The 27,390-nt window shown below is 61.5% G+C and overlaps 1 protein-coding gene and 1 long non-coding RNA gene across 2 annotated transcripts; one reads left to right on the plus strand and one right to left on the minus strand.

Annotated features, from left to right (window-relative positions):
• The first annotated feature begins 160 nt into the window (after positions 1 to 160).
• EPHA2 (EPH receptor A2) lies at positions 161 to 27,390 on the plus strand. Its single transcript, XM_019982703.2, has 17 exons — positions 161 to 335; positions 4,558 to 4,625; positions 6,247 to 6,916; positions 15,133 to 15,288; positions 15,372 to 15,704; positions 16,408 to 16,523; positions 16,963 to 17,116; positions 17,534 to 17,633; positions 18,305 to 18,360; positions 18,527 to 18,652; positions 18,744 to 18,929; positions 19,057 to 19,118; positions 19,318 to 19,527; positions 19,665 to 19,814; positions 20,435 to 20,628; positions 21,171 to 21,326; positions 26,153 to 27,390. The coding sequence occupies exons 1-17, from the start codon at positions 251 to 253 to the stop codon at positions 26,256 to 26,258; spliced, it is 2,928 nt and encodes a 975-aa protein (XP_019838262.2). The 5' UTR covers positions 161 to 250; the 3' UTR covers positions 26,259 to 27,390.
• On the minus strand, positions 6,278 to 11,551 carry LOC139179002 (uncharacterized). The gene is made up of 2 exons (XR_011563433.1): positions 11,296 to 11,551; positions 6,278 to 7,080 (listed from the first exon to the last, which is right to left on the minus strand). It is a non-coding gene; the product is annotated as an uncharacterized lncRNA (long non-coding RNA).

Raw genomic sequence — 27,390 nt, forward strand, 5'->3', positions numbered from 1 at the left:
GGCGCCAGCGAGTCCTGAGAGCCCGGAGAGCCTCCCCGCCCCCGCGGGGCGCCGGCCCGGCCCCTTCGGAGACACCGGGGGCGTGGCCCGTGACGTCACCCGGGCATGAATGGACAGGGGCCGGTCCGCTCTCCGCCCGCATTGAGCTCTCGGGCGGGCGGGAGGAAGCTGCGGGCGGGAGGCGGACCTGGGCCGGCGGGCGTGCGTGCGGAGCGGGGTGCGGAGCCGGGCGGAGAGCAAGGAGCGCGGCATGGGGCGTCGGGCGCCGCCCGCCTGCCTCGCGCTGCTGTGGGGCTGCGCGCTGGCCGCGGCCTCCGCGACGCAGGGCAAGGAAGGTAAGTGCGCTCGGCCCGACCCCGGCCCCTGCTCCGTCCCGAGCCCGGCGCGCCGGGACGCGCGCCACTTCGGAAACTCCAGTCCTGGCGTGCTGAGGTCCGGAGGGCTCGCGGGCTGCGAGCCGGGAGAGTCTGGGGCCCCCGCCCCAGCCCACTCGGGGCTGTAGGCGCTCCTAGTACTAAGAGGCTGGGGCCCGGGCGCGCGGGGCTCAGAGGCCGCAGAGAAACGGACTCGGCGCCGGCCACGAGGCTTCAGGAACGCGTCCCGGCGAGGGCGCGGGGTCTCTTGGAGCAGGAGTGTCCGGGGGTCTTTCCGGGGGCTCAACTTCGTGGTGACCTGAATTCGCTAACCCTCTTGCCCGGATTTTGCGGAGAAGGCGTTTCTGTGGAGGCCACTCACTTTGGGGAGGGGCTCTATGGCCGGCAGGGACACCCTTGCAGAAGCCCCAGCTCCCTGAAGTTTTCTCCACGCCCCGTGATGCCTCCAGTCGGGGAGGAGAGCTCGCGGGGAGTTTCGGGCCAGTTTGCCCACGCACAACCCTCCTTCCCGCCCCGCACTCCAGGACTCGGGGGGCAGGTCCCCGGGCCGCGAGTGCGGACAGGAAGTCCCAAAGTCAAGAGTTCTGAGCGAGGGGTGATTCAGAGCCAGGAAATGCAGCAGGTGGGGGCGCGGCCTGCCAAGGTGTGGAGCCGGCACCCCAGGGCCACCGCGGAGTCCGGGCACCCGGGGGTGGGGGACTGACTCACCCGCCCCTGCCGCCGCGCTGGGTTGGGGGCCGCGCGGACTTCGCCCGGGGCGGGGCCGCGGGTGAGTGGGGGCGTTACCGCCTCGGCTGGGGTCGCGGAGCGGACGGGGGCTCTTGCCCTTGGCCGAGGCGCTTCCTGTCCACCAGTCCACCCTGCCGAGGCCGGCTTCAGTTTCCGACTGAGAAGGTCTGCCCGCCCGCGGGGGCAGAGGAGGTTTCCGCAGGCTCCACCAGAGGGAAGTGCAGAGGAAACCCGGGCCCCGTGAGAAGTTTCCTTCAGCCTTGCCTTCCTTTTCCGCCTCCCGACCTGGGGTTGGAAGTTTTGCTGTTCCAAGTTGGGAGTAAAAGAGGCCCGAGCCGGAACTCTCTGGGGGTGAGGGTGAGGGCGGCATCTTGTCCCCGCCCCTAATCAGTCGGGGTTCCTGGTCCCAGCTTGCAGGCTGAGTGGGTGGGCTCTTCTGTGACCCTCAGTATCCCCCCACCCCACCTTTTTGTCCTCCTTCTGGGGGATTGTGGTTGGAGGGAAGGAGGGAGACAGCCGCATTCACTGCAGGCCTTTCCCGAAGGCCCCGGCGGTGGGGTAGGGGGACCAGGCAGGACTAGTGCCCCGGTGATGGTTGTGCTGCAGCCTTGCCTTGGGCCGCTGTCGAGCCCCGCTAGCCTAGATGACTAGCGCCCACAACACCCCGACGTGCGTGGCATGGGGGAGGAAAAGGACCAGGGAAAGTTTTTGCTCAGGCTCCCAGAGTCCCTGTGAGGGCCTCCGCAGGGAGCTGTGCCTGTGGTGAGGGGTGGAGGAGAGATGCCCCAGCTGGGATTCCACGGATGTGGAGCCTCTGCCTGGAGATGGGTCAGGGGTGCAGACATAAGCCCCTTCCACCTTCACCCAGTCTGCTGTCCTCTCCCTCCTCCTTCCCAGTGAGTGCAGGACCCGGCTGCCTTAGGAGGCCCCATGGAGCCTGTTAAACTCTTGGCAGCCCCTGAGTCTGTCCTTTTACAAACGGGGAACCTGAGGGGGGCCTGAGCCCTTTGTCTCCAGAGGGTTAGCTCTGAACATCTGGCTTCTTGGGCTCCAGAGCCCAGGGCCCCTGCATCCAGGTCCTGGGCTGGGTTTTCCTGAGACGTGAGAGTACCTGCAGGGCTTGCTGGCCTGAGCTGGGAGGTGGGCTGGAGAGCGCTTCCGAGACCTGGGAGCCCTTGGCGTCTTGGCTCTCTAAGGGCCCAGTGTGCCCTTTGTCCCGGTCCCCTTTTCTCTTCGTTCCTCTCCCCGTCCTGCCCCCCAGCCCCAGTCCCCTGCCTCCCCGCTTCTTTAGGAACCAGCCTGTCTCCTTTGGAGGGATGGGGAGAGCAGGGAGGTGATGCCTTTGAGTAAAGAGCTCTCAAGCGATGTGGACCCACAGGGTTGATATTTGTGATGGAATTTCAGACTGAGAAGGTTTTTCTGGGGGTGGAGTGATCCAGCCGGGGCCCCTGGATGAGCCCAGCTTCGCCCAGGCCTTGGTGAAGCCTTCAGGGCCCGTGGAGGGGCTCCCGGGCCCGTACCAGCTGGGTCCCTGGAAGCGGCTCAGGGAGAAGCCACCCGTCAGGGTGGGGCCGGGCGCCAGTTCCTGGTGATCGGCTCTAGGGAATTTCCCCCGGGAGGGAGGGGGCTCCTTCCTGTGTGAAGGCTTCTTTTCTTCTCCAGTGAGCCCTGTGATATTTCTAAAAGCAGGTCTCGGGCTGGAAGGGGAGCAAGCTCTGGCAGGGGTCGTGGGGGTCCCTCTGTGCCAGGTTAACCCTTCAGCACCTGGGAGCCATGAGCCCTCTCCCCCAGGAGTGTAGACTGCAGCTTCCCACCCCTCTAGGGAAGGGGGGCGTCCGGATCTGAGGACCTCTCACCTTTGTCCTCCTACTTACCCGGGGTGGAGCCAGGAACCCCCAGATTCCTTCCTGTGCAGCCAGAACATTCCATTTGCCAGTGGGCTTAGTGAATTTCCCAAGCCTGGGCCTTGGGCATGTCCGAGCAGATCCCTGCCCCTGCCCACCCCCCAGCCGCCCTCCCCTGTCCCCTCAGCCTCGGGCTGTGCCACGTCGGGTTTCCTCTCCCCAGCCGCCCTGTGGGCCTTTCCTGGAGGGCCTGGCCGGGTCAGCAGCAGTCAGCTGGCAGTGCTCCGCTCCCAGTCCCCGGGGAGTGGGGTGGTCTGCCCTCAGCAAAGCGTTTCTCAGAGTCTGCCCAGGCTCCCCTCCCCATCCTCCGCATCTGTCTAAATCAGCTCCATCTCCACCTGCCTGGGATTCCACCCTGAGAGGCATTCAGGTCCAGGCCTTGAGGAATGCTGCTTCTTGGGGCCATGTTCCTCATGTTTCAGAGTCCAGAAGAAGTCAGCATTAGGTCCCTCCCCGACCCCTCACCTCGGGGCTTTTCCTCTGAATCTGGGGACCTTACAGAGGGTCCCTGCTTGTTCTCCGGGCCCCAGATCCTCTGGGGAGGGTCGCTTCTGTTGGTAGCTGCCTGGACATTACTTGGAAATGGAGCAGGAGGCTGCACCAGGGGTCTTCAGTGCAGTCGATGAGGCTGGCAAAGCCAGGGGTGGGCGATGGGAGGTGCCTGAGGGCATGGCTGGATCTGGGGAAGCCCCTGGCAACGTGTCCTTCCTGCGAATTCTGATGCCTCTCTGGGGACAGTGAGGTCCTGGCAGCTGTTTGCTCTGGGTCTGGACGCTCCCTTTAAAGGTTTCCATCTCAGTCCCTGGACACCTCTGGCAGGTCAGTGGCCAGGGTGTCAGGGACGGAGGCAGTGGAAATGGCTCTCCAGGGCCGGGCCTCACCGGCTATGTGTGTCTGTGGGTCCCTCCTGGAGGCCCCGTGGGTTCAGGGCTTTGTCCTGCCTGCTCTGTGGCTTTTGTGGTGGGAAGATCAGTTTGCAGACACCCTTCCGGCAATCCTACTCCCCTTCCTGGAGTCGTTCCCACCTGTTAACAGTTCTCTCCTCTTGGAGGCCAGGAGACATGCATGTACACACGTGTGCTGCGTCTGTATGGCCTTTGTGGGGTTGAGGGTATTTTGTGCTATGTGTGTGGGGTGGGGGATGTGGCTGGAGCAGATAAGGGTGCCCCCAAGACCTGCGTGCGTGTGAACTGCTGCAGGGGGCCTATTCAGGAAGCAGGCAGAGAGGCCTGGCCACTGCCCCCTGCTGGGCTAAGCTCTGCCCTCTTTGCCCAGCTGGGGCGGTGTGGCTGGAGGGAGAGGCCTAGTCCTCCCCCGTCCTGCGCTGTGACTGTGACGAGGTCCCCTCCCTCCCCGGGGGCCCTGGGTCCCCCCCATCTTCTGGAGAGATGGGTCTTCTTGGCCATGCTGACCCTGAGTGGTGGGGTCTCTCTGGGGGCTGGGGAAGCCTTTAAGGCCACTTGGGATTCCCGGGGGCTCCTGCCTTTCCCACATGGCCTGCGCCCTGAAGATACCTCCAAGCTGACCCAGCTTCCCCTCGTCTCTTCCAGTTGTCCTGTTGGATTTCGCTGCGGCTAAAGGGGAGCTTGGCTGGCTCACACACCCGTATGGCAAAGGGGTAAGCTGTCTGGGGTGGGTGGGGGCCTGGGGACGGGGAAGCTGAGCCCCGGGGAGGATGGGGCCTGGCCCAGAGCCGATGGCTTAGCCAGTGTTTAAATCCAGGTTTCTCACCGATTAGGCAGGTTGGGGCGAGAGGGCAGGGAAGGGTCCTGAGAGGCAGGGAGAGCTGGGAGACAGCCGGAGGCCCAGCAGAGCAGGACCCCAAGATGCCCCAGAAGGCTGACGCCCGGAGGAACCCCCTCTGGCTCCCTCCATGCCCCTCTTGGCAGGGAAAGAGTTAGAGGCTCCCCCTGTGTTTGAGGTCCTGGCTCAGGAGATGAGGGATGAGCTAGAGACAGGGAACGTGGTCTCAGGTCCCCACAGCCCCGGAAGCCAGATCAGGTTCCTTCCGGCCAGGCCCTCTCCTTGCTTCTCCAGCTGTTGCTTCCCTTTCCTGCTTGAGGCTGAGTTTGTTTTGTCTCTTTCCCACCAAGTTCACCCCTCCCCTGCCCTCCCCTCCCCTCCCCTCCCCTCGCCCTTCCCTGCTGTGTCCTGGACGGGTGGGCAAGACCCCAGGGTCCTCTCCCCAGCTTTGCGTGTGACTACTGTGTGGGCTTGGGGAGGATACTGATGCTCTGGGCCTCGGTTTCCCCCTTCTTGAATTTGTTCTGGAGCCTGAGCTGTCGCCAGGGGGTACTCGAGACCATTTCTATTGCTGGCCAGATCTGTGAGTGAGCTGGGCGCTGGCCCCTGGTCACCTTAGCTCTGTAGGCCTGGAGTTTAACGTCAGCAGGTTTCTAGGATCCTGGAATGTCATCCAACTGAGTCATGACACAGTAGGAAACTGAGGCCCAAGGGCATCTGAGGCCAAGGTCGCACAGTGCGGCCCAAGCCTTTCTCCTTGGCCCATTCCGCTTTTTTCATACTTATGTTCATTCATTCAGCAAATACTTTCCCAAGTACCTACTGTATTGGAGGTAGACCCTGGGGATGCAGAAATGCGCTAAGGAGCTCAGACTCTGCTGTGGCAGCAAGGTGCAGTTGTCACCACGTGGGTGCTAAGACGGCAGAGGCCGTGGCAGTCCAGGGGAAGCACTCACCCCAGCCGTGGTCCAAGCTGGGAAGCCTTCCTGGGGGAGGCTGAGCAGTCATCTGAGTAGTGATGCGGACTCAGCTGCTGTTGCTGACCCGCCCCTCCTCTGCCACTCGCGTGCGTCTGCACAGTGCGTGATGATGGTGATGATGCCAGTGGCCCTGTGTGCCCGCCATCCACGCCAGGCAGCATGCTCAGCTTTCGGTAGACGTTCTGCCCTTCATCTTCACAGCAAGTTTGTGAAGTGGCTCTGGCCCCCTTGGCAGGATGGGGACTGTGAGGCTCAGAGAGCTAAAGCCATCTGCCTGAGGTCATGCGGGACCCCCAGCCTCCGCCCTCTGCTCACTGTCTAATAGAGGGGTTTAGCACCCTGGCACTGGCATCAGGGGCGACACCAAGGGGTCAGATCCAGTTCAGCCACTGGTAACGTGTGAGGGAGACCCGAGAGTGAGGGCGGGAACCGGAGAGCCCGGCGCCGGCCCGCCTCCTGGCTGATTCCGCTGGGCCCCCGCCTCCCTGCCCACACTCCCCTTCCCCTCCCGCGCAGTGGGACCTCCTGCAGAACATCATGAACGACATGCCCATCTACATGTACTCCGTGTGCAACGTGGTGGCCGGCGACCAGGACAACTGGCTCCGCACCAACTGGGTCTACCGGGGGGAGGCCGAGCGCATCTTCATCGAGCTCAAGTTCACCGTGCGGGACTGCAACAGCTTCCCCGGGGGCGCCAGCTCCTGCAAGGAGACCTTCAACCTCTATTACGCTGAGTCGGACGTGGACTACGGCACCAACTTCCAGAAGCGCCAGTTCACCAAGATCGACACCATCGCGCCCGATGAGATCACGGGCAGCAGCGACTTTGAGGCGCGCCACGTGAAGCTGAATGTGGAGGAGCGGTCCGTGGGGCCGCTCACACGCAAGGGCTTCTACCTGGCCTTCCAGGACGTGGGCGCCTGCGTGGCACTGCTGTCCGTCCGTGTCTACTACAAGAAGTGCCCCGAGCTGCTCAAGGGCCTGGCCCGCTTCCCCGAGACCATCGCCGGCTCCGACGCGCCCGCCCTGGCCACCGTCGCGGGCAACTGCGTGGAGCATGCCGTGGTGCCCCCCGGGGGTGAGGAGCCCCGCATGCACTGTGCTGTGGATGGCGAGTGGCTGGTGCCCATCGGCCAGTGCCTGTGCCAGGCGGGCTACGAGAAGGTGGAGGACGCCTGCCAGGGTGAGTGAGGGGGCTGTGGCGGAGGCCGTGTTCCCAGGCTCTCGTCTCCGCTCTTGCAGGCGGGGACCGTGGTGAGGTGGTCCTCGCTCTGACACTCGGTGGTTCTGTTAGTGGAAATCTCTGAGGCTTCCTAGGCTGGATTCACTCGTTCATGAGAACGAATCCTTTGAGAAAAGGACAGGGTGGAGAATGTGAGTGAAGACTCTCAGGCAGGAATGGAGGTGAGAGTGTTAGTCGCTCTGTTGTGTCTGACTCTTTGCGGCCCCGTGGACTGTAGCCCACCAGGCTCCCGGGTCCGTGGGATTCTCCAGGCAAGAACACTGGAGTGGGTTGCCCTTTCCTCCTCCAGGGGATCTTCCCAACCCAGGGATCGAGCCCAGGTCTCTCGCATTGTAGGCGGACTCTCTACTGTTTGAGCCACCAGGGAAGACCCCAGACAGGAATACTGGAGTTCACGTCTCAGCTGTGCATCTAGCGGTGTGACTTTCAGCAAGTTCTTCACCCGCTCTGCGTCTGGGCTTCCTCATCTGCACGGTGGATGGGAGCACAGTGCCCATCTCCTAGGGTTGTTATGACAGTCAGGTGACTTAATACTCATGAAATGCTTAGGTCAGTGTCTGACACAGAAGTGTTTTTAAGTGTGATTGTTATTTTTGGTTCATCCCAGAAGTTTATGTTGAGTATCTATTATGAAGCGGCACAGTGGGTACAGTGCCTTAAGTCCCGGGAGCAGGTTTCTTCTCTGTTAACTCACTGTGTGACCCTGGGCAAGTCACTGAATCTCGCTGGGGCTCAGGCCCCTCTTTGGTTCTTGGAGGTGAGTGAAGTGGACCCATGATGTGCCTCCCCTGGCTGCCCGTGACAATCCCCCGAGGAGCTGTTTGAAAAAGGCCTGCTTGGGAGGGTGCTCCGGTCTGGCTTCACTGCCTGCCCCACCCCAGGCCGTGGACCCGGATCTGCCCACTGGGGCTTCTGCTGATGACGAGGGGGCTGGCATCATCAGACTGTCTGGGGACAGGGCCTGAGCTCTCATCCGGAGGCCGTGGCTTGGCACAGCCAGGCCTGTGATAGCGGAACGCGCTGAAGTGACGTGGATTCTTTCAGTGGTGACTTTTCTGGAAATGGCTGTGGGGCAGGGCATTTGTGGAATGTGTGCCGACCTTTGGCAGGCTCTGGGAGCTTCTTTGCTGAGATAAGCGGGGTGTTGAGAAATCGGGGGTTCGGGGCCTGCACTTACACATACCGACCTCTGGTGAATGTCTCTTTACCTCTGGCCTCAGGCTTCCTGATCAAAAGACTGAGAAGTTCAACTGTTCTAGCAGATTGTATTCTTACCTAGCAACCATGGGTCCTGCGGGGTTTCAGGCCTGGAGGACTCTGAAGCCCTTTCTCACGGGCTGCACTTGCCTCTCAGAGCCAGTCCTCAGAACCTTGCCTAACACAGCCCCGAATGAGAAGTCTGCTCAGAGCCGCTCTGCCTGTGGCGCGGTCTCTGCCCGGCCCTCCCACCGCCCTCTGGCCTCCCGGCTGCCCTCTGCTCCTCAGCTGGCCCTGCCTGTGGTGACCTCAGGTGCTCGCCCCCGGGTCAGACAGTGACCGCGGGGGTTGGGGGGAGGCCGCCCTGGGTAAGCAGACTCCTCCCCATGACATCCTCACACAGGAATGCAGGCGGGGGGTGGGGGGCAGCTGAAAACTTTCCACAGGCTGGTGATTCAGGCCCGGCCGCGATAAGTGGACAGTTGAAGTGGGGGGGTGTCTCTGCAGGAAGGGGGGTCGGGCTTCCTTCCCCGGGAGCGGGGCGTCAGGCCTCTCAGGCTTTGTTTGTGAAGAGTTGAGCTGCCCCAGGAGGGAGGCCTGGTTTCCAGGACCGGAATCTTTGACTTTTCTCGGGGGACCCTCCGCACCACCAGCCACCTGTTGCCCTGGTTTTTCCCCCTTGGAGTCCCTCTCCCTAAATCCCTTCCGTGTGGCTTGGGGGCCCTCTGTGTGGTTGGGAACCCCCAGCCTGGCAACTGTGCCTGCAGACCTTCCCCAGCCCCCCAGGACCCTGATGGTGGGGGAGAGCCAGTTACAGAGCTCGGTGCTGCCCCGGGCAGGCGCTCCATCTACCTGCTCCTGCAAGTCTGTGCCGCCACTCTGAGAGGCAGGGACTGCTGCCCGTCCCATCTCACAGACAGGGAACTGAGGCTCAGACAGGTGAAGAAACCTGCCTGGCATCACACAGCTGAGACTAGTCGCCCCAGGACTGGATCTAGCCGATGCAGCGGCATCCAGGCCAGAGGATGGCTCAGGAGGCGGGGCGGGAAGTGACCGGTTCCTCTGGAATCCCTGAGTCAGCGCCCGGCCCGGATGGACGCTCAGGGCAGCAGGGTGGCAGGTCCTGGCACAGGCGGCGAGGGGGCTGGGGGCGGGGGCTCTTCCTGAGCACGTTACGGAGGAAACGGAGCTGTCGGGTCTGTCCCCTGCCTGCCCTCCGCAGAGCCGTGGGCCGAGAGGCCCCGCTGGAGCTTTACTGGTGGCAAGCCAAGCCCGGAGCGGGGCTGGGCAGCCCCAGGTCACCAGCACCCGGCCCAGGTGATTGCCAGTTCCTCCCCAGGTCCCCTCCCCAGGGAGCTCAGGAAAGAGTTAAATGGACAGTGGAAGGGAGCCACCTCCCAGGTGCTGTGTGGACAGGTGGGCACGCAGCCGCGCTCTGCTGAGCTATGTCAGGAATGAGCCCGCTTCCCTCCGGCGCCCCTGCCCCCAGCCCTGCCTAGGGGACGCTGGAGCCGCTCAGGCTGACCGCCACGTCCCTCGGGGCGGCTCTGTCTCCCCGTTTGTCTCGCCTTCCTGTCCTGGCACAGCAGCTGGTGCCTCGGCCCGGGGACTGCTGGCCAGGTGAGCAGGTGGCCAGCAGCTTGGGCCAGAGGCTCAGTCCAGCAGCTGGGGTGGGGGCTTGGGGGTCAGGAGGTCCCTCCTTGGGGGCTCCTGCTCCCTCGAGGGGCCCAGCTCCTCCCCGCTCCAGTCTCTGTCCCCCAGTTCACGGACACCTCATCCCATGCCGAGCATTTCCCAAGCGAAGTTTCCTGTCTTCACAAACAACCCAGAGCCCGAGCAACTTACTCCCGTTTTACAGATGAGGAGACTGAGGCCCCAGGAGAGGAAGTGAGTGAGGGAGCTGGGGCCTGGCACGGGGAGGGCAGTGCGCTGTCTTCAAATTCCCCTGGTGTGTAGCTTTCTACCTGCAAGCTATGTGACCTTGGTGAATCCCTTCTGGGCTTCGTTCTCCCCACCTGTAAAATGGGTGGGTTGGAGCCTTAGCACTCAGAGCCTACCTCCTGTGACTTTCTGCTGTGGTTCCTCCTGAGAACCTGGGTTGCTCTGGCAATCTGCAGACGGGGTGACCTCTGCATGGGTGGCACCTGAGTGGCCCAGACCTGGCCCAGGGTCCAGAGCTGAAGAGGAGGCACCCCATAGGCAGGCAGTGGCTCTGGGTGAGGGGCAGGTTGTCCCTGAGCACGGCAGGGGCTGATCCCCAGGCTGAGCGGGTGGTGGTCTGTGATCTGTGACTCGTGGGTTTGTCCCCTTCCAGGGGAGTGCCCCTGGCCTTACTTCCATGGTTTCTTCCGGCCTGAATGGGGGTTGGAGCCATGGCAGCCCCCCCTCCCCGCCCCCACCCAGCCCTCGGCTCACACGGAGCGCAAAACCTCCATGGGGGGGCCCTCCCTTCCTCCGGTACTGAGGTGCACTGAGGTGAGCGGGTCCCTGAACGGAAGGAAGGAGGCAGGGAAAGCAAACAGCAGATGAAAGGCTGGTGCCGGGGAGGCGGAGTCTGGCTTATCGCAGCCTGGTGGAGGAATGTGCCCACAGAATGTTCCCCGGGGTGTGTGGGAACGGGGCCGCCGGGGCCGTCAGTGCCCCGCGTTTGCAGGGTCGCCGACTGCTGCCTGTCAGGTGCGGGGCAAAGTCCAGGCTTTGTGCCTGTGGGCTGGAGTGGCCAGCTGGCCTGGGCTGGGGCAGGTGACTGACCACAGGTGGATCTCCACCGCCGGCCGGGGGAGGGGGCTGGGCCTGGAGGAGGGGCTCTGCCACTGGATCTGCGTCACGTCACGCCAGAGGGCGTATGTCCCTGAGTCATCCCACGCTGCCACCTGAGGGGCGGGCATCGGGAACTGGAAAAACCAGGGTACACCCCTGGGCGCAGCCACCCTGCCCCCGTTCCCCTGCTTGGAGAGGCCTGGGCCTGCCAGGCGATCTGGCAGGGTGTGCCAGAGCCGGGATCTGGATCTGGGCAGGTGGCATCTCAGGCACCATCCCCAGCTCTCCTGGGCACTGAGACGCTCGTTTCTGTGGCCCTGGAGCCCGTTTGTGATGGGCACACAGGTTCTGTCTTTACTCACATTCATTCATCCGTCCAGTCGGCAGATGTTAGCCGAGCATCTGCTGTGTGCCAGACCCTCTGCCAGGCCAGGGGACACAGAGAGCGGATTCCACTCCTGCACCCCACCAGCTGCCTGTCTCACAGAAGACCCAAAATCGTTGCAGAAGGAGTCCGAAAGCCAGGGCTGTGAATTCCCCTGGAGCAGAAGCGGTGTTTGTTTTTCTTGCCACGGTCTCCCAGCAGCTAGCATCATGCCAGACACGTAGGAAGTGCTCAGTTTCTGTTTGGTAAACACAAGATTGAGTAAGAGATGCCCTGATGGTCAGAAGGGGGCCAGAGATTGCGAGTCCGGGAGGGCTGTGTAGAGGAGCTCAAGCTGGGTATTGAAGGATGCATAGGAGTTTGCTGATGGGTGAAGGGACAGTGGGTATTTTGTGTGAGTTATGTTTGGGAATGTGTGACCACCCAGTGTGTGACTCCTGTCCTCCCCACTCGTCTGCCCAGAATGCCCGGAAATGCAACCCTGCAAGATCAGGAAGACCCGGGGGCGTAGCAGTGGACTCCAGGGCCCCTGAGCATGGGCCTGGGCACACTGCCGGGCCCAGGGAAGGCCCCGTGGAGCTCTGCGGCTGGAGGAGGGGGCAGCACATTCCCGTCAGGCCAGCACATGCCCTGCTGGGGCTGCCTCTCCGCTATTCTCTGGCACATGCCCAGCGGAAATCTCTCCAAATTCCCTCTTTCCTGCCGGCAGCAGGCAGGCCACCCCCGGCTCAGAGACCAAAGAACGGAGCCCGCCTCTGCTCCCGCTTCCTCCTCTGGCCCGGGGCTGGGGGGCTGGGGGCCTGGAGGCCTGGGGAGCAGCCACTGGGGGGCGAGGGGCCCTGTGGGGTTTACAGGTGCTGAAAGCCTTGTGGGGGCTTGGGTCCCTCCCCAGCCTGAGCGCTTGAGCTGGGGGGTGTGATTATGTTCTTGGGGGCCCCTGAGCATCCCGCCTCCGTGGGCCGGGACCACCTGCAGCCAGCACTTACCCAGGGTGTAAGCCCCTCTGGCAGACAAGTCAGGGCACTCGGGGGAATTGAGAGCCCAGCTTTCTGAAGTCTCAGGTTTACTTGTAGGTTTGGGGGAGGAGAGAGCTATTTTTGTATTGTAACAGATAAGTGATGAGAAAGAAGGCAAAATACACAGGGATTCCTTAAATGCAACTGGAGACTTCAAAGCCCTTTGGGCCTTGGAGTAGGAGGTCACGCTGGCGGCCCGACCAACCCCCTCCCAAGTGGCCTGGGTGTGACGCCACTGCTTTCTCCCCAAGGACACAGAAATGCCCTGTGTTAGGAGGCGTCACCCACTCCCCCCTCCACTAGCTGCTCGGAAATCAGTCTTGGGATTTTCTGGCTGTTGAAGCGGTCGGGCCTCCTCTCTTCTCTCTTCGGGGTTGTTTAAGAACTTTGATTTCTCTTTGCTCCAAACTGACATGTTTGGGGGGAGAGGAGGGGGCTTTGAGGTCTGGCATCCGGGGCTTTGGCTTCGTATCTTGGGAGCTTGTTGACCTTGACCAGGGTGCTTCACCTCTCTGAGCAGCAGTTTCCCCACCTCCAAAGTGGAACGAACCATAACAGTGCCTAGTATGATAACAGACTTATTGTGACGACTAAATGAATGTCAAGTGCTTGGTTCAGAAACTGCACAGAACAGCCGCCTAATCAGTGGTCGCTGCACGTGACGGGCTCCAGGCTACGCTGTCCTGGACAAGCCCCCTCCCCTGTGGTGTGTGCCCGAGCTCTCTCAGGGCCTGTGTTGACATTCTGCCGTGGTAGGACAGGCAGGAGAAGGGGGAGAAGCTTCCACGATAGTCCCCTCGGGCCTCGGCGAGCAAAGTCATTAACGGGAGTCACCACTGAAGACCTTAGAAACTGGATGTCCTTTAATTCCTTTCCCCTGACTCTCCACCTCTGCTCACGTAGGGAACTAGACAAGGAAGGAGACTGTCCCCAACCTTTTTCAACAGCATAGATCTGACCGTACCATTATTCTCTACATCAAACCTTCAATGGCTCTCACTGCCCCTAGGATAAAGTCCCAGTTCCTTGATCTGACATTAAGGGCCTTTCTCAAGCTTGTCCCCTGAGGCGGCTCAGACGCACTCCCTGCTACTCTCCAGCCTTGTGCCCACAAAGCCACGCATACTTCCCGTCAGTCTTGCTCTTTCTCACCGCTAACTCCGCCTCCCAGCATTTCTGCCCTGCTGAACTCCTACTCAGCTCCGAAGCCCCGGCTGAAACATCCCACATTTGACTCCACGAGCCTCTGCCAAGGTTGTTTCTACCCCTGTGGGCCTTTGCCCACGCCTTTCTGGTGGACATCGTCTTGCGCGCCTACTCCCTGAGGTCAGGGGCTTTGTCTCAGGGCTTCGCTGGTGGTTCAGATGGCAAAGAATATGCCTGTAATACAGGAAGCCTGCGCTATCCTGGGTAATCCCTGGGTCTAGAAGGTCCCCTGGGGAAGGGAATGGCTACCCACTGCAGTATTCGTACCTGGAGAATCCCATAGACAGAGGAGACTGGTGGGCCACAGTCCACGGGGTTGCAAAGAGTCTGACAAGACTGAGAAGACTCACACTTTCACGGTGTCTGTGCGTAGGGCTGGATGTAGAGTCAAGGATCAATGTTTGATGAATATGATACTGAAGCTGCTGCTAAGGTGCTTCAGTTGTGTCCGACTCTGTGTGACCCCACAGACGGCAGCCCACCAGGCTCCCCCGTCCCTGGGATTCTCCAGGCAAGAACACTGGAGTGGGTTGCCATTTCCTTCTCCAATGCATGAAAGTGAAAAGTGAAAGTGAAGTTGCTCAGTCATGTCCGACTCTTAGCGACTCCATGGACTGCAGCCTACCAGGCTCCTCCATCCATGGGACTTTCCAGGCAAGAGTACTGGAGTGGGGTGCCATCGCCTTCTCCGGATACTGAAGCTAGAGGTGTCTTATTCTTTGTCTTCCCACCGAACAAGCTGAGGGTGGGGGACGGTAATTGTAGGCTTGGGGAAGAGAACCCTGGGGGCCCCCACCCCATTCTGGCCGCTTCAGCAGCTGCCCAGCCCCGGGGTAGCCGTGGTCAGTGTCTGGGTAGTTTCCTGCTGTGGGGCCAGGAAGGGGACTGGGGCCAGGGCAGGACAGGGCGACGGGAGGAAGAAGCCTCTGGAATGAGGTTTCTGAGGCCCTCCTCGGCCTGGCCAGGACTATACCTGCCACCAGGGAAGGAAGAGCTGCTTCCTGGCGGCCCTTGTGAGCAGAGGAAGTGACTCGGTCCCTGAAAGCAGATCCAGAGAAAATGCTGGGGGCCAGCCCCAGGACAGGAAGGCAGTCCGGCCTTGGGGTGGCGGGAGCCCCCACAGAGCTGGCACCCTGATGCTCCTGGCTGATAGGCTGGGGGGCCGGGCTGGGGGTGGTGATCAGTCAACAAACCCAGATGGGGAAGAAGACAGAGTCACTGCCCAGGCAGCTCGTAGTCCAGGTGGGACCTGCCAGGCTGGCCTGCACAGACTCAAGGAGGGAAAGCAGACAGGCAGCTTCTTGGGGAGCTGGAAGCTGAGATGCGGGCCTTGAATGCCCGGCACAGGGGTGGGGCGCTTCTTGCAAGAGCCCGCTGGGGGTGGGTTTGCAAAGCTTTCGAGCAGGCTGGCCAGGCGCTTCCTGGGCCCCCTGCCTGAGCTGGGCGCTTACCACAGAGTTTGTCGTCAGTCTGGCCGATGAGCAGACTGGCCCGTAGAGGCTCAGTGACTTGCCTGGGGACCCAGGGCGAGGGAGAGGAGGAGTCACTAGGGTTGGGAGCAGGCTGAGCTGACTCTGTCCCTGCGCCCCCAGCCTGCTCGCCGGGGTTCTTCAAGCCCGAGGCGTCCGAGAGCCCGTGTCTGGAGTGCCCCGCACACACCCTGCCGTCCTCCGAGGGTGCCACCGCCTGCGAGTGTGAGGACGGCTACTTCCGGGCCCCGCAGGACCCACTGTCCCTGCCCTGCACGCGTGAGTCTCCCGGTGGTTGGGGCGGGTTGGCTCAGGGGGGTGGCTGCTGCTGACCTGTCCGCGCCCCGCCCTGCCCCATGCAGGCCCCCCGTCTGCCCCACACTACCTCACGGCCGTGGGCATGGGCGCCAAGGTGGAGCTGCGCTGGACGCCCCCCCAGGACAGCGGGGGCCGCGAGGACCTCACCTACAGCGTCTCCTGTGAGCAGTGCTGGCCCGAGTCGGGCGAGTGCGGGCCCTGTGAGGCCAGTGTGCGCTACTCGGAGCCGCCGCTGGGGCTGACCCGCACCAGCGTGACCGTCAGTGACCTGGAGCCCCACATGAACTACACTTTCACCGTAGAGGCCCGCAACGGCGTCTCGGGCCTGGTGAGCACCCGCAGCTTCCGCACCGCCAGCGTCAGCATCAACCAGACCGGTGAGGGCCCCGGGGTGGGGCCGTGCCCGTGCAACCCGCCCGGGCGGGGGCACTTCCCTAGGATGGTCACCCAGAGCTCCGCCGGGCTCAGAGGGAGGCAGCACAGAGTGGTCCGAGGCGCGGCCCCTGGAACCTCTTCTGAGCTCTGTGACTGTGGGCGAGTTACTTAATCTCTCTGAGCCTCAGTGTCCTCACCTGTAAAGTGTCAGTCGCTCAGTCGTGTCCAACTCTGTGACCCCAGGGACTGTAGCCCGCCAGGCTCCTCTGTCCATGGGATTCTCCAGGCAAGAATACTGGAGCGGGTTGCCATTCCTTTCTCCAGGGGATGTTCCCGACCCAGGGATCGAACCCTGGTCTCCTGTATTGCGGGCAGATTCTTTACCATCTGAGCCACCAGGAAGCACCTGTAAAATGGGGTTATTTAAGGGCTGTTGAGAGAATTTAAGAAATCCTTATATGTAGGCTGGTCCATAGAGAGGTTATTGCTTTCCTTTTAGTATTTATGCACTCATAAATACTCATGGGGCACCCCTGATGTGCCAGCCTGTGTTGGGGCCCCAGCCTGGGGCTTTGTGCTCTGGGGCTGGAAGTTGAGAACCCCAGGTCAGGCTGTGGATGGGACTGGGTCTGGGTGCTCCCTCAGGGCGCCCCCTGCCCCTGGGTGGCTTCTCACACCCCTTCCCGCCACCACTGTCCCTCCCAGAGCCCCCCAAGGTGAAGCTGGAGAGCCGCAGCACCACCTCACTGAGCATCTCCTGGATCATCCCTCCGCTGCAGCAGAGCCGCGTGTGGAAGTATGAGGTCACCTACCGCAAGAAGGTAATGCGTGCAGGGCCGGGGCTGGGCACAGGGATGCTCCCCGCACGACACAGCCGTCTGGAGAAGCTCTGCTCTGCAGATGCGGAAATGGGGGTCTGGGGTATTCCTGAGAGTTGCCTCTCCGAGGCCAGCCAGCAGGGGTTTATGGGAGAGAAGATGCGGTGTTCTGGAATCCCTGGAAGAGGTGGGGGTGCAGGAGAGCCCAGTCCTGGAGATCAGGCAGACCTGGGTTTGAGTCCTGGGTCCTCCACTTGCTGGCTGTGACCTGGAGCGAGTCACTTCACTTCACTGAGCCTCAGTTGCAGCCTCTGTAAGAAGGGCACCGACCCCGCTAACACAGCGACTAAGCCTGCTAAGCTGGAGTCGCTTTCCGGCAGGCTGAGCTGACAGCCCTCCCCTGTCCTCACGGTCTGTCCCTCCACCTGCTGAACACCCGCAGGGCGACTCTAACAGCTACAACGTGCGGCGCACGGAAGGCTTCTCTGTGACGCTGGACGACCTGGCCCCAGACACCGTCTACCTGGTGCAGGTGCAGGCGCTGACGCAGGAGGGCCAGGGCGCGGGCAGCAAGGTGCACGAATTCCAGACGCTGTGTGAGTCGGGGCCCGGGTGCAGGCCGGACCAGCGTCCCGACACTGCCGGGACATCCTGGGCGGAGGGAGTAGATCAAAGGACTTAGAAGTGCCCCCTTCCTGGTCAGCCCCAAGCCTGGGAAGGGGGCAGGACAGAGGGCAGGGGGAACCAGGGCTGTGCTGTGAGAAGAGAAGGATGTGGGCTCTGGCACTGACAGGCCCAGTTCAAATCCTGCAGTGTGGAGAGGGTCCCCCACGCCTGCTCTGCTCCCTGGGGAGGGCCTCTCGTTTGCCATCTGTGAAATGGGGATAAGGACCCTCATGGACCCTCCGTAGTAGAGGCACCCAGCAAGTGTCTAAGGCTCTAAGTACAACCGGGGGATCACCATGGTTTGAAGTGTGGGGGCTCCTTTGTCATGCTCTGGTCTCCCCCGACAGCCACGGGAGGGTCTGGCAACATGGCAGTGGTCGGCGGTGTGGCTGTCGGTGCGGTCTTGCTCCTGGTGCTGGCAGGAATCGGCTTCTTCATCCACCGCAGGTTCGTGGGAACCCACGGCCAGGCTCCCCAAGGACTCAGGCGGGACACGGGGATGCAAACCTCGGTTTCCTGAGGGACAATGAGGTTGATAGGAATCTAGTCCCTGCCTCCTGGGGTGTGTGTGTGAAGATGCATCGACTTGTGAAGGGCTCCGCACAGGGCCTGGGGGGCCATTGTGTGTGTGTGTGTGTGTGTGTGTGTGTGTGTGTGAAGATGCATCGACTTGTGAAGGGCTCCGCACAGGGCCTGGGGGGCCATTGTGTGTGTGTGTGTGTGTGTGTGTGTGTGTGTAAAGATGCAGTGATTTGTGAAGGGCTCCGCACAGGGCCTGGAGAGCTGTGTGTGTGTGAAGATGGCAGCGACTTGTGAAGGGCTCCGCACGGGGCCTGGGGGGCCCCAGGGGCCCCGGGCAGAGTGGTCATCAGGATGGCGTGTCGATACTTCCTCGGGACACACGGGCAGGAAACTCCGGGCGCTCTAATTAAGGAAGCCTGCATTACAGCCACTTAAAGGCCACGGCAGGGAATAGGTGCCAAGGAGGGAGCCGGCTTGCTCATTTCCTCTGCCTGAGGACACCAGGCCCCCACTCAGGGCCAGGGTAGGGTCAGGAGGCTCTGACACAGGGGGTCACTGAGCTCCCTATGTGTCTGGTCTCCCACGGGACCTCACAGGAGGAAGAGCCTGCGGACACGCCAGTCCTCGGAGGACGTTTACTTCTCCAAATCAGGTGAGCTGTGGCCCTTGCTGGCAGCCTGCCGTCCTCGTGCCCCCTGTCTGTGATGGAGCCGGGCCTGCCCCGGGGGTCCCTGGCCCGTCTCCTCCTCCTCCCCCTGCTCTAGGGGCCCCTCCCCTCCCCAAGCTGTCTGTGACCCCGCCTCTCCTTTGCCTCCCAGAACAACTGAAACCCCTGAAGACCTATGTGGACCCCCACACCTACGAGGACCCCAACCAGGCTGTGCTCAAGTTCACCACAGAGATCCATCCGTCTTGCGTCACGCGGCAGAAGGTGATCGGAGCCGGTGAGGTTGCGCGCCGCGGAGGGGCCTGGGGTGGGTTGGGAGCACCTGATACCTGGGCTGACAGTGCTTCTCCAACCTCGCCTGCCTGCAGGAGAGTTTGGGGAGGTGTACAAGGGCACCCTGAAGGCGTCGGGGAAGAAGGAGGTACCTGTGGCCATCAAGACGCTGAAAGCCGGCTACACGGAGAAGCAGCGAGTGGACTTTCTCAGCGAGGCCAGCATCATGGGCCAGTTCAGCCACCACAACATTATCCGCCTGGAGGGCGTCGTCTCCAAGTGTGAGTCCTGGCTCCGGAGTGGGGGTGGGGGACCCGTACGGGACGGGAGGGGCACCCGCTGGGGCCCCCAGTAGGGCCTCTGCTGAGAGCCGCGCCCCTGCCCTGACACCTGTGCGCACCTCCGCAGACAAACCTCTGATGATCATCACCGAATACATGGAGAACGGGGCCCTGGACAAGTTCCTGCGGGTGAGGATGTGGGCCCAGGTCGGCTGGGATCCTGGCTGGAGGCTGGGGGCCCCTGGTGGGCGTGGCCTGTCTGGGGTACCCGGTGGGCGTGGCCTGGCTGGGGGCTGGGTCTCGGTGGGCATGGCCTGGCTGGTGCGGGGTGGGGGGGGCGTCCTGGTGGGCGTGGCCGGCTGGCGGCTGAGGCCAGGTGCCCCTGCAGGAGAAGGACGGCGAGTTCAGCGTGCTGCAGCTGGTGGGCATGCTGCGGGGCGTCGCGGCCGGCATGAAGTACCTGGCCAACATGAGCTATGTCCACCGCGACCTGGCCGCCCGCAACATCCTCGTCAACAGCAACCTGGTCTGCAAGGTGTCTGACTTCGGCCTGTCCCGTGTGCTGGAGGACGACCCCGAGGCCACCTACACCACCAGTGTGAGTACCGGGCGGCCTCGGGTGGCACTGCCTTTGCCTTCTCACACGTGGGGCCTGGGTCTCCGGGGAGCGTGGCCCTGACTGGGATTGGCCCAGGGGTGCTGAGGGGACAGTCGTGACTGGCCTGGTCCCTGCAGGGTGGCAAGATCCCAATCCGCTGGACGGCTCCTGAGGCCATTTCCTACCGGAAGTTCACCTCGGCCAGCGATGTGTGGAGCTATGGCATCGTCATGTGGGAGGTGATGACGTATGGGGAGCGGCCCTACTGGGAGCTGTCGAACCATGAGGTAGGCCCCCTTGCCCTGCCCAGCCCGGTCTGGACCTGGGCTTAACCCTTTACTCATTCCCAACCCCCAGGGGTTGGGCAGAGAGGAGTTTGGGGGGCTGGTCTTCATGTACGGCCCTTCATTGGCTCAGTGAATGTCTGTTGAGGGCCTACTGTGTGTCAGGCTGAGTGCTAGGCTCAGGCCCAGTCCCTGCTGACACTCAGCAAAAGACCAAAGAAAGGAGTAGTGGGGTGGGGGAAGCGTGTGCCTGCGTGTGTGTTTATGTGTGCGTTTGTGTGTCTGTGTGTACAAGTACCTGGCACCTCGTGCAACCAGGAGGCCTGAAAGGCTTCCCAGAGGAGGTGACATCTCGGCTGAGACTGAGGCATAGTAAGGCAGCAGCCAGGTGAAGGCACAGAGGGGAAGAGTGTGCAGGCTAAAGGGGGCAGGGTGTAGGCACCCAGAAACTGCCAAGAGTCTGGCTACAGGGCCCGCGTCTTGGCTGTCGGCCCGGTGCCCTGTGAGGAGGCACGGCCAGGGGACAGCCTGGCCCTCTGTTTCGGGCTCCTCTTCCTTCTGCCAACCACTGTGTGGGAGTCTGGGGGCTGTGAAGGCACCCTGACCACCCCGCCCGCCCCCAGGTGATGAAGGCCATCAATGATGGCTTCCGGCTGCCCACGCCCATGGACTGCCCCTCCGCCATCTACCAGCTCATGATGCAGTGCTGGCAGCAGGAACGCACCCGCCGCCCCAAGTTCGCCGACATCGTCAGCATCCTGGACAAGCTCATCCGTGCCCCCGACTCCCTCAAGACCCTGGCTGATTTTGACCCCCGGTGAGTTCTGTACTTTCGGTCCAGGGCAGTCCCCCAGGCATCCTCCTGAGCCGCTTCAGCGTGGTGGGCAGCGAAGGGTGGGGGTGAGGGCTCAGAAGTGACACGTGGGCGTTACTTAGCCTGGACCAGGGTGGCTCAGGCGGTACTAACGGAAGCAATCAGCATGCGTGGTAAATGGGTTGGCCCGGCGCTTAGTGTGTTTTAACTCATCTAGACGGCTTAGGAGATGGCCCTGTAACCCCCTTTGTAGATGAGGAATCAGACACGGGGCACTTAAGTGTCTTACATGCTGGCAAGTGGTCAGGCTGGGACCACGGCTCTGAAGACCCAACTCTCTCATATTTGGTTCTTTTGTGGAAACTGGTGGTGCTCCTGGCAGTGGAAGCAGGAGGCGGCAGGAGCCGGAGATGCCGAGTGCTCCTGACCTGCCCGAGCGCTGTCTCCTGGAGCATCTCCTGACCTGGTTTCCCCATCGCCCAGACAAGGAAAACAAGGCGGGGCGGGTGGGGGGCTCACCCGCAGCCTGGTGTCTGCTGTTGCAGGGTGTCCATCCGGCTGCCCAGCACCAGCGGCTCAGAGGGTGTGCCCTTCCGCACGGTGTCCGAGTGGCTGGAGTCCATCAAGATGCAGCAGTACACGGAGCACTTCCTGGTGGCTGGCTACACCACCATCGAGAAGGTGGTGCAGATGACCAACGAGTGAGTGTGAGCTGGCCCTGCCCCGCCTGTCCTCGCCGCGACCCCAGGCTGCCTCTGGGCCTCCCACCCGCCCACACTTCTCTCTAGCTGCCCTGCTCTCCCCATCATGTCTTTCTCTCTCCTCTCTCCGGGAGAGTGGCTTTGCAGGAAGGGCAGAACCAGGCTGGCAGCCAGCAATCCTGGGCACGTACCTGCGGCTCCGGTGAGAAAATAAGAGTAATTGTAATCGTAACAGGGGCATCTGTTGAAGGCTGACCGTGTGCCAGCTCTGCTTGAGCACTTGGTTTTGTTTTTACAAATGCTTTATTGCTATAACTTAGCTATTACGGAGGGCACGTATCCTCACTGTACAGATCAAAGTTGGGTTTTGTGGCTGCACCCTATGGGATCTTAGTTGCCCGACCGGGGACTAGGCCTATTCCCTCTGTGTTGGAAGCGTGAAGTCCTGACCACTGGACCATCAGGGGAGGCCCATGCGCTTGCGTACTTTGACTCAGCCCCACGGGGCAGGTGAGAAACAGTGCCACCCAGGGTTCCATGGCCCTTAGCGGTACTCCAGCCTGGGGCAGTCAGGCTCAAGAGGTCAGAAACCATGAAGGTCGTTAGTGGGGAAGTGGAGGCTCAGAGGTTACGTGGCGTACTCCAGGTCACACAGTTTGTAGCTGAGAAAAGAAAGACTGTTTCACAGCCATCACCTGGTTGAATTCCCTATTTGACTCGTGAATAGAGGCTATTATTCCCGCTGCCCCCCCCACTTAACAAGTAGGGAAACTGAGGCTGAGGTGATGCACGTGGCCCGAGGTCACACAGCCAGTGAGGCACACCGTTCTTCTCCAGGACGCCGAGCAGACTGAGCAGAGCCCTTGCACTTTCCTGGCTGACGTGAGAAGGGGAGGGCACTGCCCACCCTCCCCTGGCACCGCTCCCCGTGTGGTTGCCTCGCAGCCCTGCGGTCAGCGTGGCAAGTGGTGCCAGCCCCTTCGGCCCCGCCCCGGCTTCCGCCCTGTGGGAGCTCTCGTCTCCTCCCAGCTGCAGCAGCAGGGACCCTTCCCGACACGGCCTTGGCGCAGACACCTCTTCCCATCCCGGGAGGGAGAGGACACTGTCCTCTTGGCCTTTTGTGCTTCTAAAAATAGTGGTAGTTCCCAGCTGTGTCAGGTCCAAGGTCGTGAAGGAAACGAGCCTTGGGGCTGAGAGGTTTTGGGAATCGCATGGGAAGGGCTGACCCAGGCCCCCTGCAGTTCTGGGTCACAGTTCTGGGGCTAGGGCCTCTGTCTGAACATTCTCCAAGGCCTCTAAAAACTGCTCAGCTGGACTTCTGACCTGCTGGTCAAGGCCTGTCAGAGCAAGCCCTGGCCTGTCCCAGGGGACAGCCTGGATGAGAGTCAGGCAGAGACAGCTGACCGGAGGGAGGCATGGAAAAGCAGAGGAAAGAGACAGATGTCTTTCTTTTTTTACATAGAAGTTTAGTTGATGTACAGTGCTGGGCCAGTCTCTGCCGTACAGCAGAGTGACTCAGTCATGTACGTGTGTACATTCTTTTTCTGTATTCTTTTCCATGTGGTTTTGAATGCAGTGGGCTTTGAATACAGTTTCCTGTGCTATACATTAGGGCCTTGTGAGATGGGTATCTTATGTTGCCAGCCGGTTGCAGGGTCCAGACCCTGGGCTCTGCAGTCACACCTGGGTTTGAGTCCCACACTGGCCACTTCCTAGCAGGTGGTTTTTGTCAGGTTAGGTTCCATCTTTGACCCTTGGTTTCCATTTCCCTGTTTGGGTGCAATGCAGATGATCCACCTGGTACACAGTAGGGGCTTAATCCATGTCACACTCCCCTTTTTCTCCATTCTCTTGCTTCCCACCCCAGCCTGTGGGCAAATACCAGGGTTTCTCGGCTGCTTCCTGTAACCTGGGAGCCTGGAGTGGCTGCTTAGCCCTCCCGGGGGCCCCACCGAGGACAGTAGAGCCTCTTTGCTGGGTGAGCAGAGCTGAGGTCAGGGAGACATGCTTACAGGAGACTCAGCTCCTGGAAGCTTCCTGAAATAGCCCTGGGGGCTCCTCGGCCAGTTCTTTCCCATGAGCGGGAGCAGGGCTGTCTTGGACCGATGGGGGTGTGTGTGTTGAGATCTGAGCAGGCCTGGATAAAGGCAGGAAGTCCTTGCACGCTCCCCCTGCCTCCTCTCAGCCTCACTGGTGCTCTGGCCCAGGGCCTGTGTGACTCACGCTGCTGCCTCCATCTTTATCTCCAATTAGACGAGGGAAAGGGGGACCTCAGAGTACTTTTTAACCCCTGGGGCTGTGTCTACACATGCTGTGGGTCCCAGCGGGAGGCTCTGCGTTGCTCTCAGAAGTCAGCCCTCCTGGGATGGGGTGTGGACTTCGGCTCCACTGTCTCACCCCTGCCCTGAGTCCACATCCGTCACCCGTCCCAAGGGGCAGGCTTCTCAGTCACCTGGGGCCCCACTGCGTGCTCAGTCAGTCGTGTCTGACTCTCTGCGACCCCAGGGACTGTAGCCCACCAGGCTCCTCCGTCCGTGGGATTCTCCGGTAAGAGTACTGGATCCAGTTGTCATTTCCTTCTCCATGGGGTCTTCCCGACCCAGGGATTGAATCCGGGCCTTCTGCTTGGCAGGCAGACTCTACCACCGAGCCACCTGGGACGTCCCCGTGGCTGCTCCACAGCGGCTGTCTTTTCTCAGCTTGAGCATTCACTGTGTTATTTTGGAGTTACTTGAGATTCTAGCTAGGCTAGTGAGTGGTTCTGAATGATTCTCGAGGAGCTAATGGAAGTCATAGGAGTTGCACCCCAGAAAAATACCCAGTCCAACAAAGGGCCTCTGCGGTGTTGGGGCTGTGGCCCACCGCATCCGGGGCCTGGGGGCACTGGCTGATGGGTCTTCTGGTCTCCACGTGCCCTCAGCACAGCTTGATGCTGAGGGGACCTTTGCTGAGAGGATGAAAGGTCAGGCCGCTTTCCCTCCGCCCTCCTGTCTCCTGGCTCCCGTGGCCAGTGCACAGCGGGTGCTCACTGGGGAGGTTGTGGCCTCTGAAGTCCCTCGGCGGGGAGGGGGCTGGCATTGCCAGAGCTCAGGAAAATGGTGGCCTCGGTCGTGTGCGTCCCCACGCCTGTGATGGCAGTTGATCCAGGGGGTGCCTGCCCAAGGATCTCCCAAGGCAGAATCTAAGGTTGGGGCGGGAACAAAGCTGGATGGTCTGCCAGAGGCCACAGGTGTCGGCCGCTCTGTGGGGACAGCAGTAATGCTCTTCCAGCACCTCCGCTGTGCTGGTTAGCAGTGGCGCTGCCATGGTGGGTGAGGAAGTTCTCCCAGGTGTCTGACTTCGGGCCTTCCTGCTGCAGTCCCGGGGCTGCCCTCCCACACCTCTGCCTTTCCGAGCTCAGCACTTCTCAGGGGCTCCCAGAGCCTGTGGGAAAGTTGTATCTCCAGAGTTGCTTGCACCATATAATTAGCTCCCTTTACAGCCAGGAGAGGGCTCATAAAAATCTGGGTGTTTTCATGGGTTAGGGCTGATGGGTGAGGATGGCGAAGGGGGGGAACTCCCAGCGTGAGCAGTGAAGGTCTGCTCCAGGGTTCCTGGGAGTGTAGGCGGTTTACGAGGGGATGGAGGGTCATGGGGGAGGCGGGGGAGGCCCCTGGGCCCCTGGGCACGTCTTTCCGCCAGTGCTGATGCTGCCTTCCCCTCTGCCACCAGTTCGCAGGGTCTCCCGCCCTCCCGTTAGGCAGTTGCCTCATTTTACAGGTGGGGAGATCGGGGTTCCCTGCCTCAGGGGGAGCTAGTCACCGGATCTGGTCACCGGAAGCCCCTCCTGTTAGAGGCCCACAGGACTTTAACCTCTGATGGCCCCTCAGGGGGCTTCCCAGGCGGCACAAGTGGTAAAGAACCCGCCTGCCGATGCGGGAGACGCGGGAGACGCGGGAGACGCGGGAGACGCGGGAGATGCGGGAGACGCGGGAGACGCGGGAGACGCGGGTTCGATCCCGGGTCAGGAAGAGCCCCTGGACCGGGGCATGGCAACCCACCCCAGTGCTCTTGCCTGGAGAATCCCAGGGACAGAGGAGTCTGGAGGGCTGTAGTCCATGGGGTCGCAAAAAGACACGACTGAAACGATTTAGCATCTGGCACCCACGGCCCCTCAGTAAGGATTTCCTGAGTCCTTCCTCTGTTATGAGAATTTGGAGGGAGTGGGGGTGAAACAAGGCGGTGGCTGTGAAGAGACCTGGGGCAGAGAGAGCCTTCAGAGTCCCCCCGAGGGTCCCTGGCATCTGCCGATGGCATCCGTGTTGCCTGGGGAGGAGACTTAGCTGGGCCTTTAGGACAGACCCAGCTAGGGGGGACGGCCTTCCTTCACAGCTGGCTTGTTCAGCTCCTCCACCTCTCAGCTGTGCCCCTCTGGGCAAGTCAGTTCACCTTGCTGAGCCTCAGGTTTTTAATCTGCAAAATGGGGTCAAAAACAGCATCTACTATACGGATTTTGTGCCAATTTGATTAAAAAAAAAAAAAAAGCCTCTTGCACTCAGTGCTCTGTCATTTCTGAACTTGTTGATGTCCGCAGGCTTGCAGGCCCTGGGCCCTCCTTATGAAGCCCCCACCCCCAGGTGCCACGCCCCCTCTCCCCATGCCGCCCCCCTCCCCACCGCGCCCCCCTCCCTGCACTGTCCCCGTCTCCCCGCACCCCGCTCCCCACCCTTGTCTCCCCGCGTCGCCCCCTCCCCCAAGCCCCCTCTCCCCACCCCCGTCCCTCCCACGGCTGCCCCCCTCCCCAGAGCAGCCCCTCACTGTCTCCCCCTCTGCCTCACCCCGCACAGCGACATCAAGAGGATTGGGGTGCGGCTGCCCGGCCACCAGAAGCGCATCGCCTACAGCCTGCTGGGTCTCAAGGACCAGGTGAACACGGTGGGGGTCCCCATCTGAGCCCCGACAGCCCTCGCAAACCATCTGCTGAGAATACTTGAAGAAATGGACTGGCTTCCTTCTGCGCTGGGCCTCCGGGGACCGTATTTATTTCCAGTTTTTCTTTGTTGACACCATCCTGAGGCCTCTGCTGCAGGGAGATCTTCGACGATACCTTGGCCTGAGCTGAGGAGATGCTCAGGGATCCTGGGCAGGACCGCCTCTTCTCTGACAAAGGACTGACCAGGCCTCCACGCACGCGGCGACTCCGTCGCGTTCCCAGCATCCCCGCCAAGGCCGCGGACCCACACGCAGGCCATCGCCTCGCTGACCATCTCCATGCGGACCATCGCCATGCAGGCCATCGCCACGGTGACCATCGCCACAGTAACCATCACCTTGCTGACCATCTCCATGCAGACCATCGCCACGCAGGCCACTGCCACGGTGGCCATCGCCTCGCTGACCCCCGCCTTCCAGAGGAGGAGCAGGGACCTCATGCCGAGACGAGGAGGAGCCACACTCGGCGGGCAAGACCCAGCACGGTCCTCCCACCCCCAGCCCCGTCCCAGCCCCCACGGGCCAAACTCTTGCTCCCCCGGGACCCCTGCAGGATGCTTGGTTGTGTGGAGATTTTTTAAAAAATATATATTTTGTACCTTGTGGAGAGGATGTGTGTACAGCGGGGGGCCTGGCTGGGGCTTGGGGCAGACAGCGCCTGCTTCGGGCATTCCCAGACCCACTCAGACACCATTTACTACTCTGTCAGTGTTAATGATTTTGTTCTGTTGGGGTTTTTTTTTTTTTTTTGGAACCTTAATTTATTATTTTTTTATATTTATTGTTAGGAAACGACTTATTTCTGCTCTGGAATAAAGTTGCAGATTGTTCAAACTGAGTTTGTTTTTCAGCCTTCAGAGGAGCAGTGGGGTTGAGAGACCGCGTCTGAGGTGGGGTGGGTGCGTCCCTAGGGTCCGGTGGTGAAGAGTTCTCACCTCCCATGTGGGCTGTGGGTTGGATCCCTGGTCCGGAAACTTAAGATCCCACATGCCATGTGGTCGAAAACTGTTTTGCAGATAAATAAATAAAATAAAATTGGGTCTTTAAAAACATGAAATGAGGTGGGGAGGGCTCACCCCCACCCTGGAAAGTA

The sequence above is a fragment of the Bos indicus genome, chromosome 2 (assembly GCF_029378745.1).
Source record: "Bos indicus isolate NIAB-ARS_2022 breed Sahiwal x Tharparkar chromosome 2, NIAB-ARS_B.indTharparkar_mat_pri_1.0, whole genome shotgun sequence".
NCBI classification, from domain to species: Eukaryota; Metazoa; Chordata; class Mammalia; order Artiodactyla; family Bovidae; genus Bos; species Bos indicus.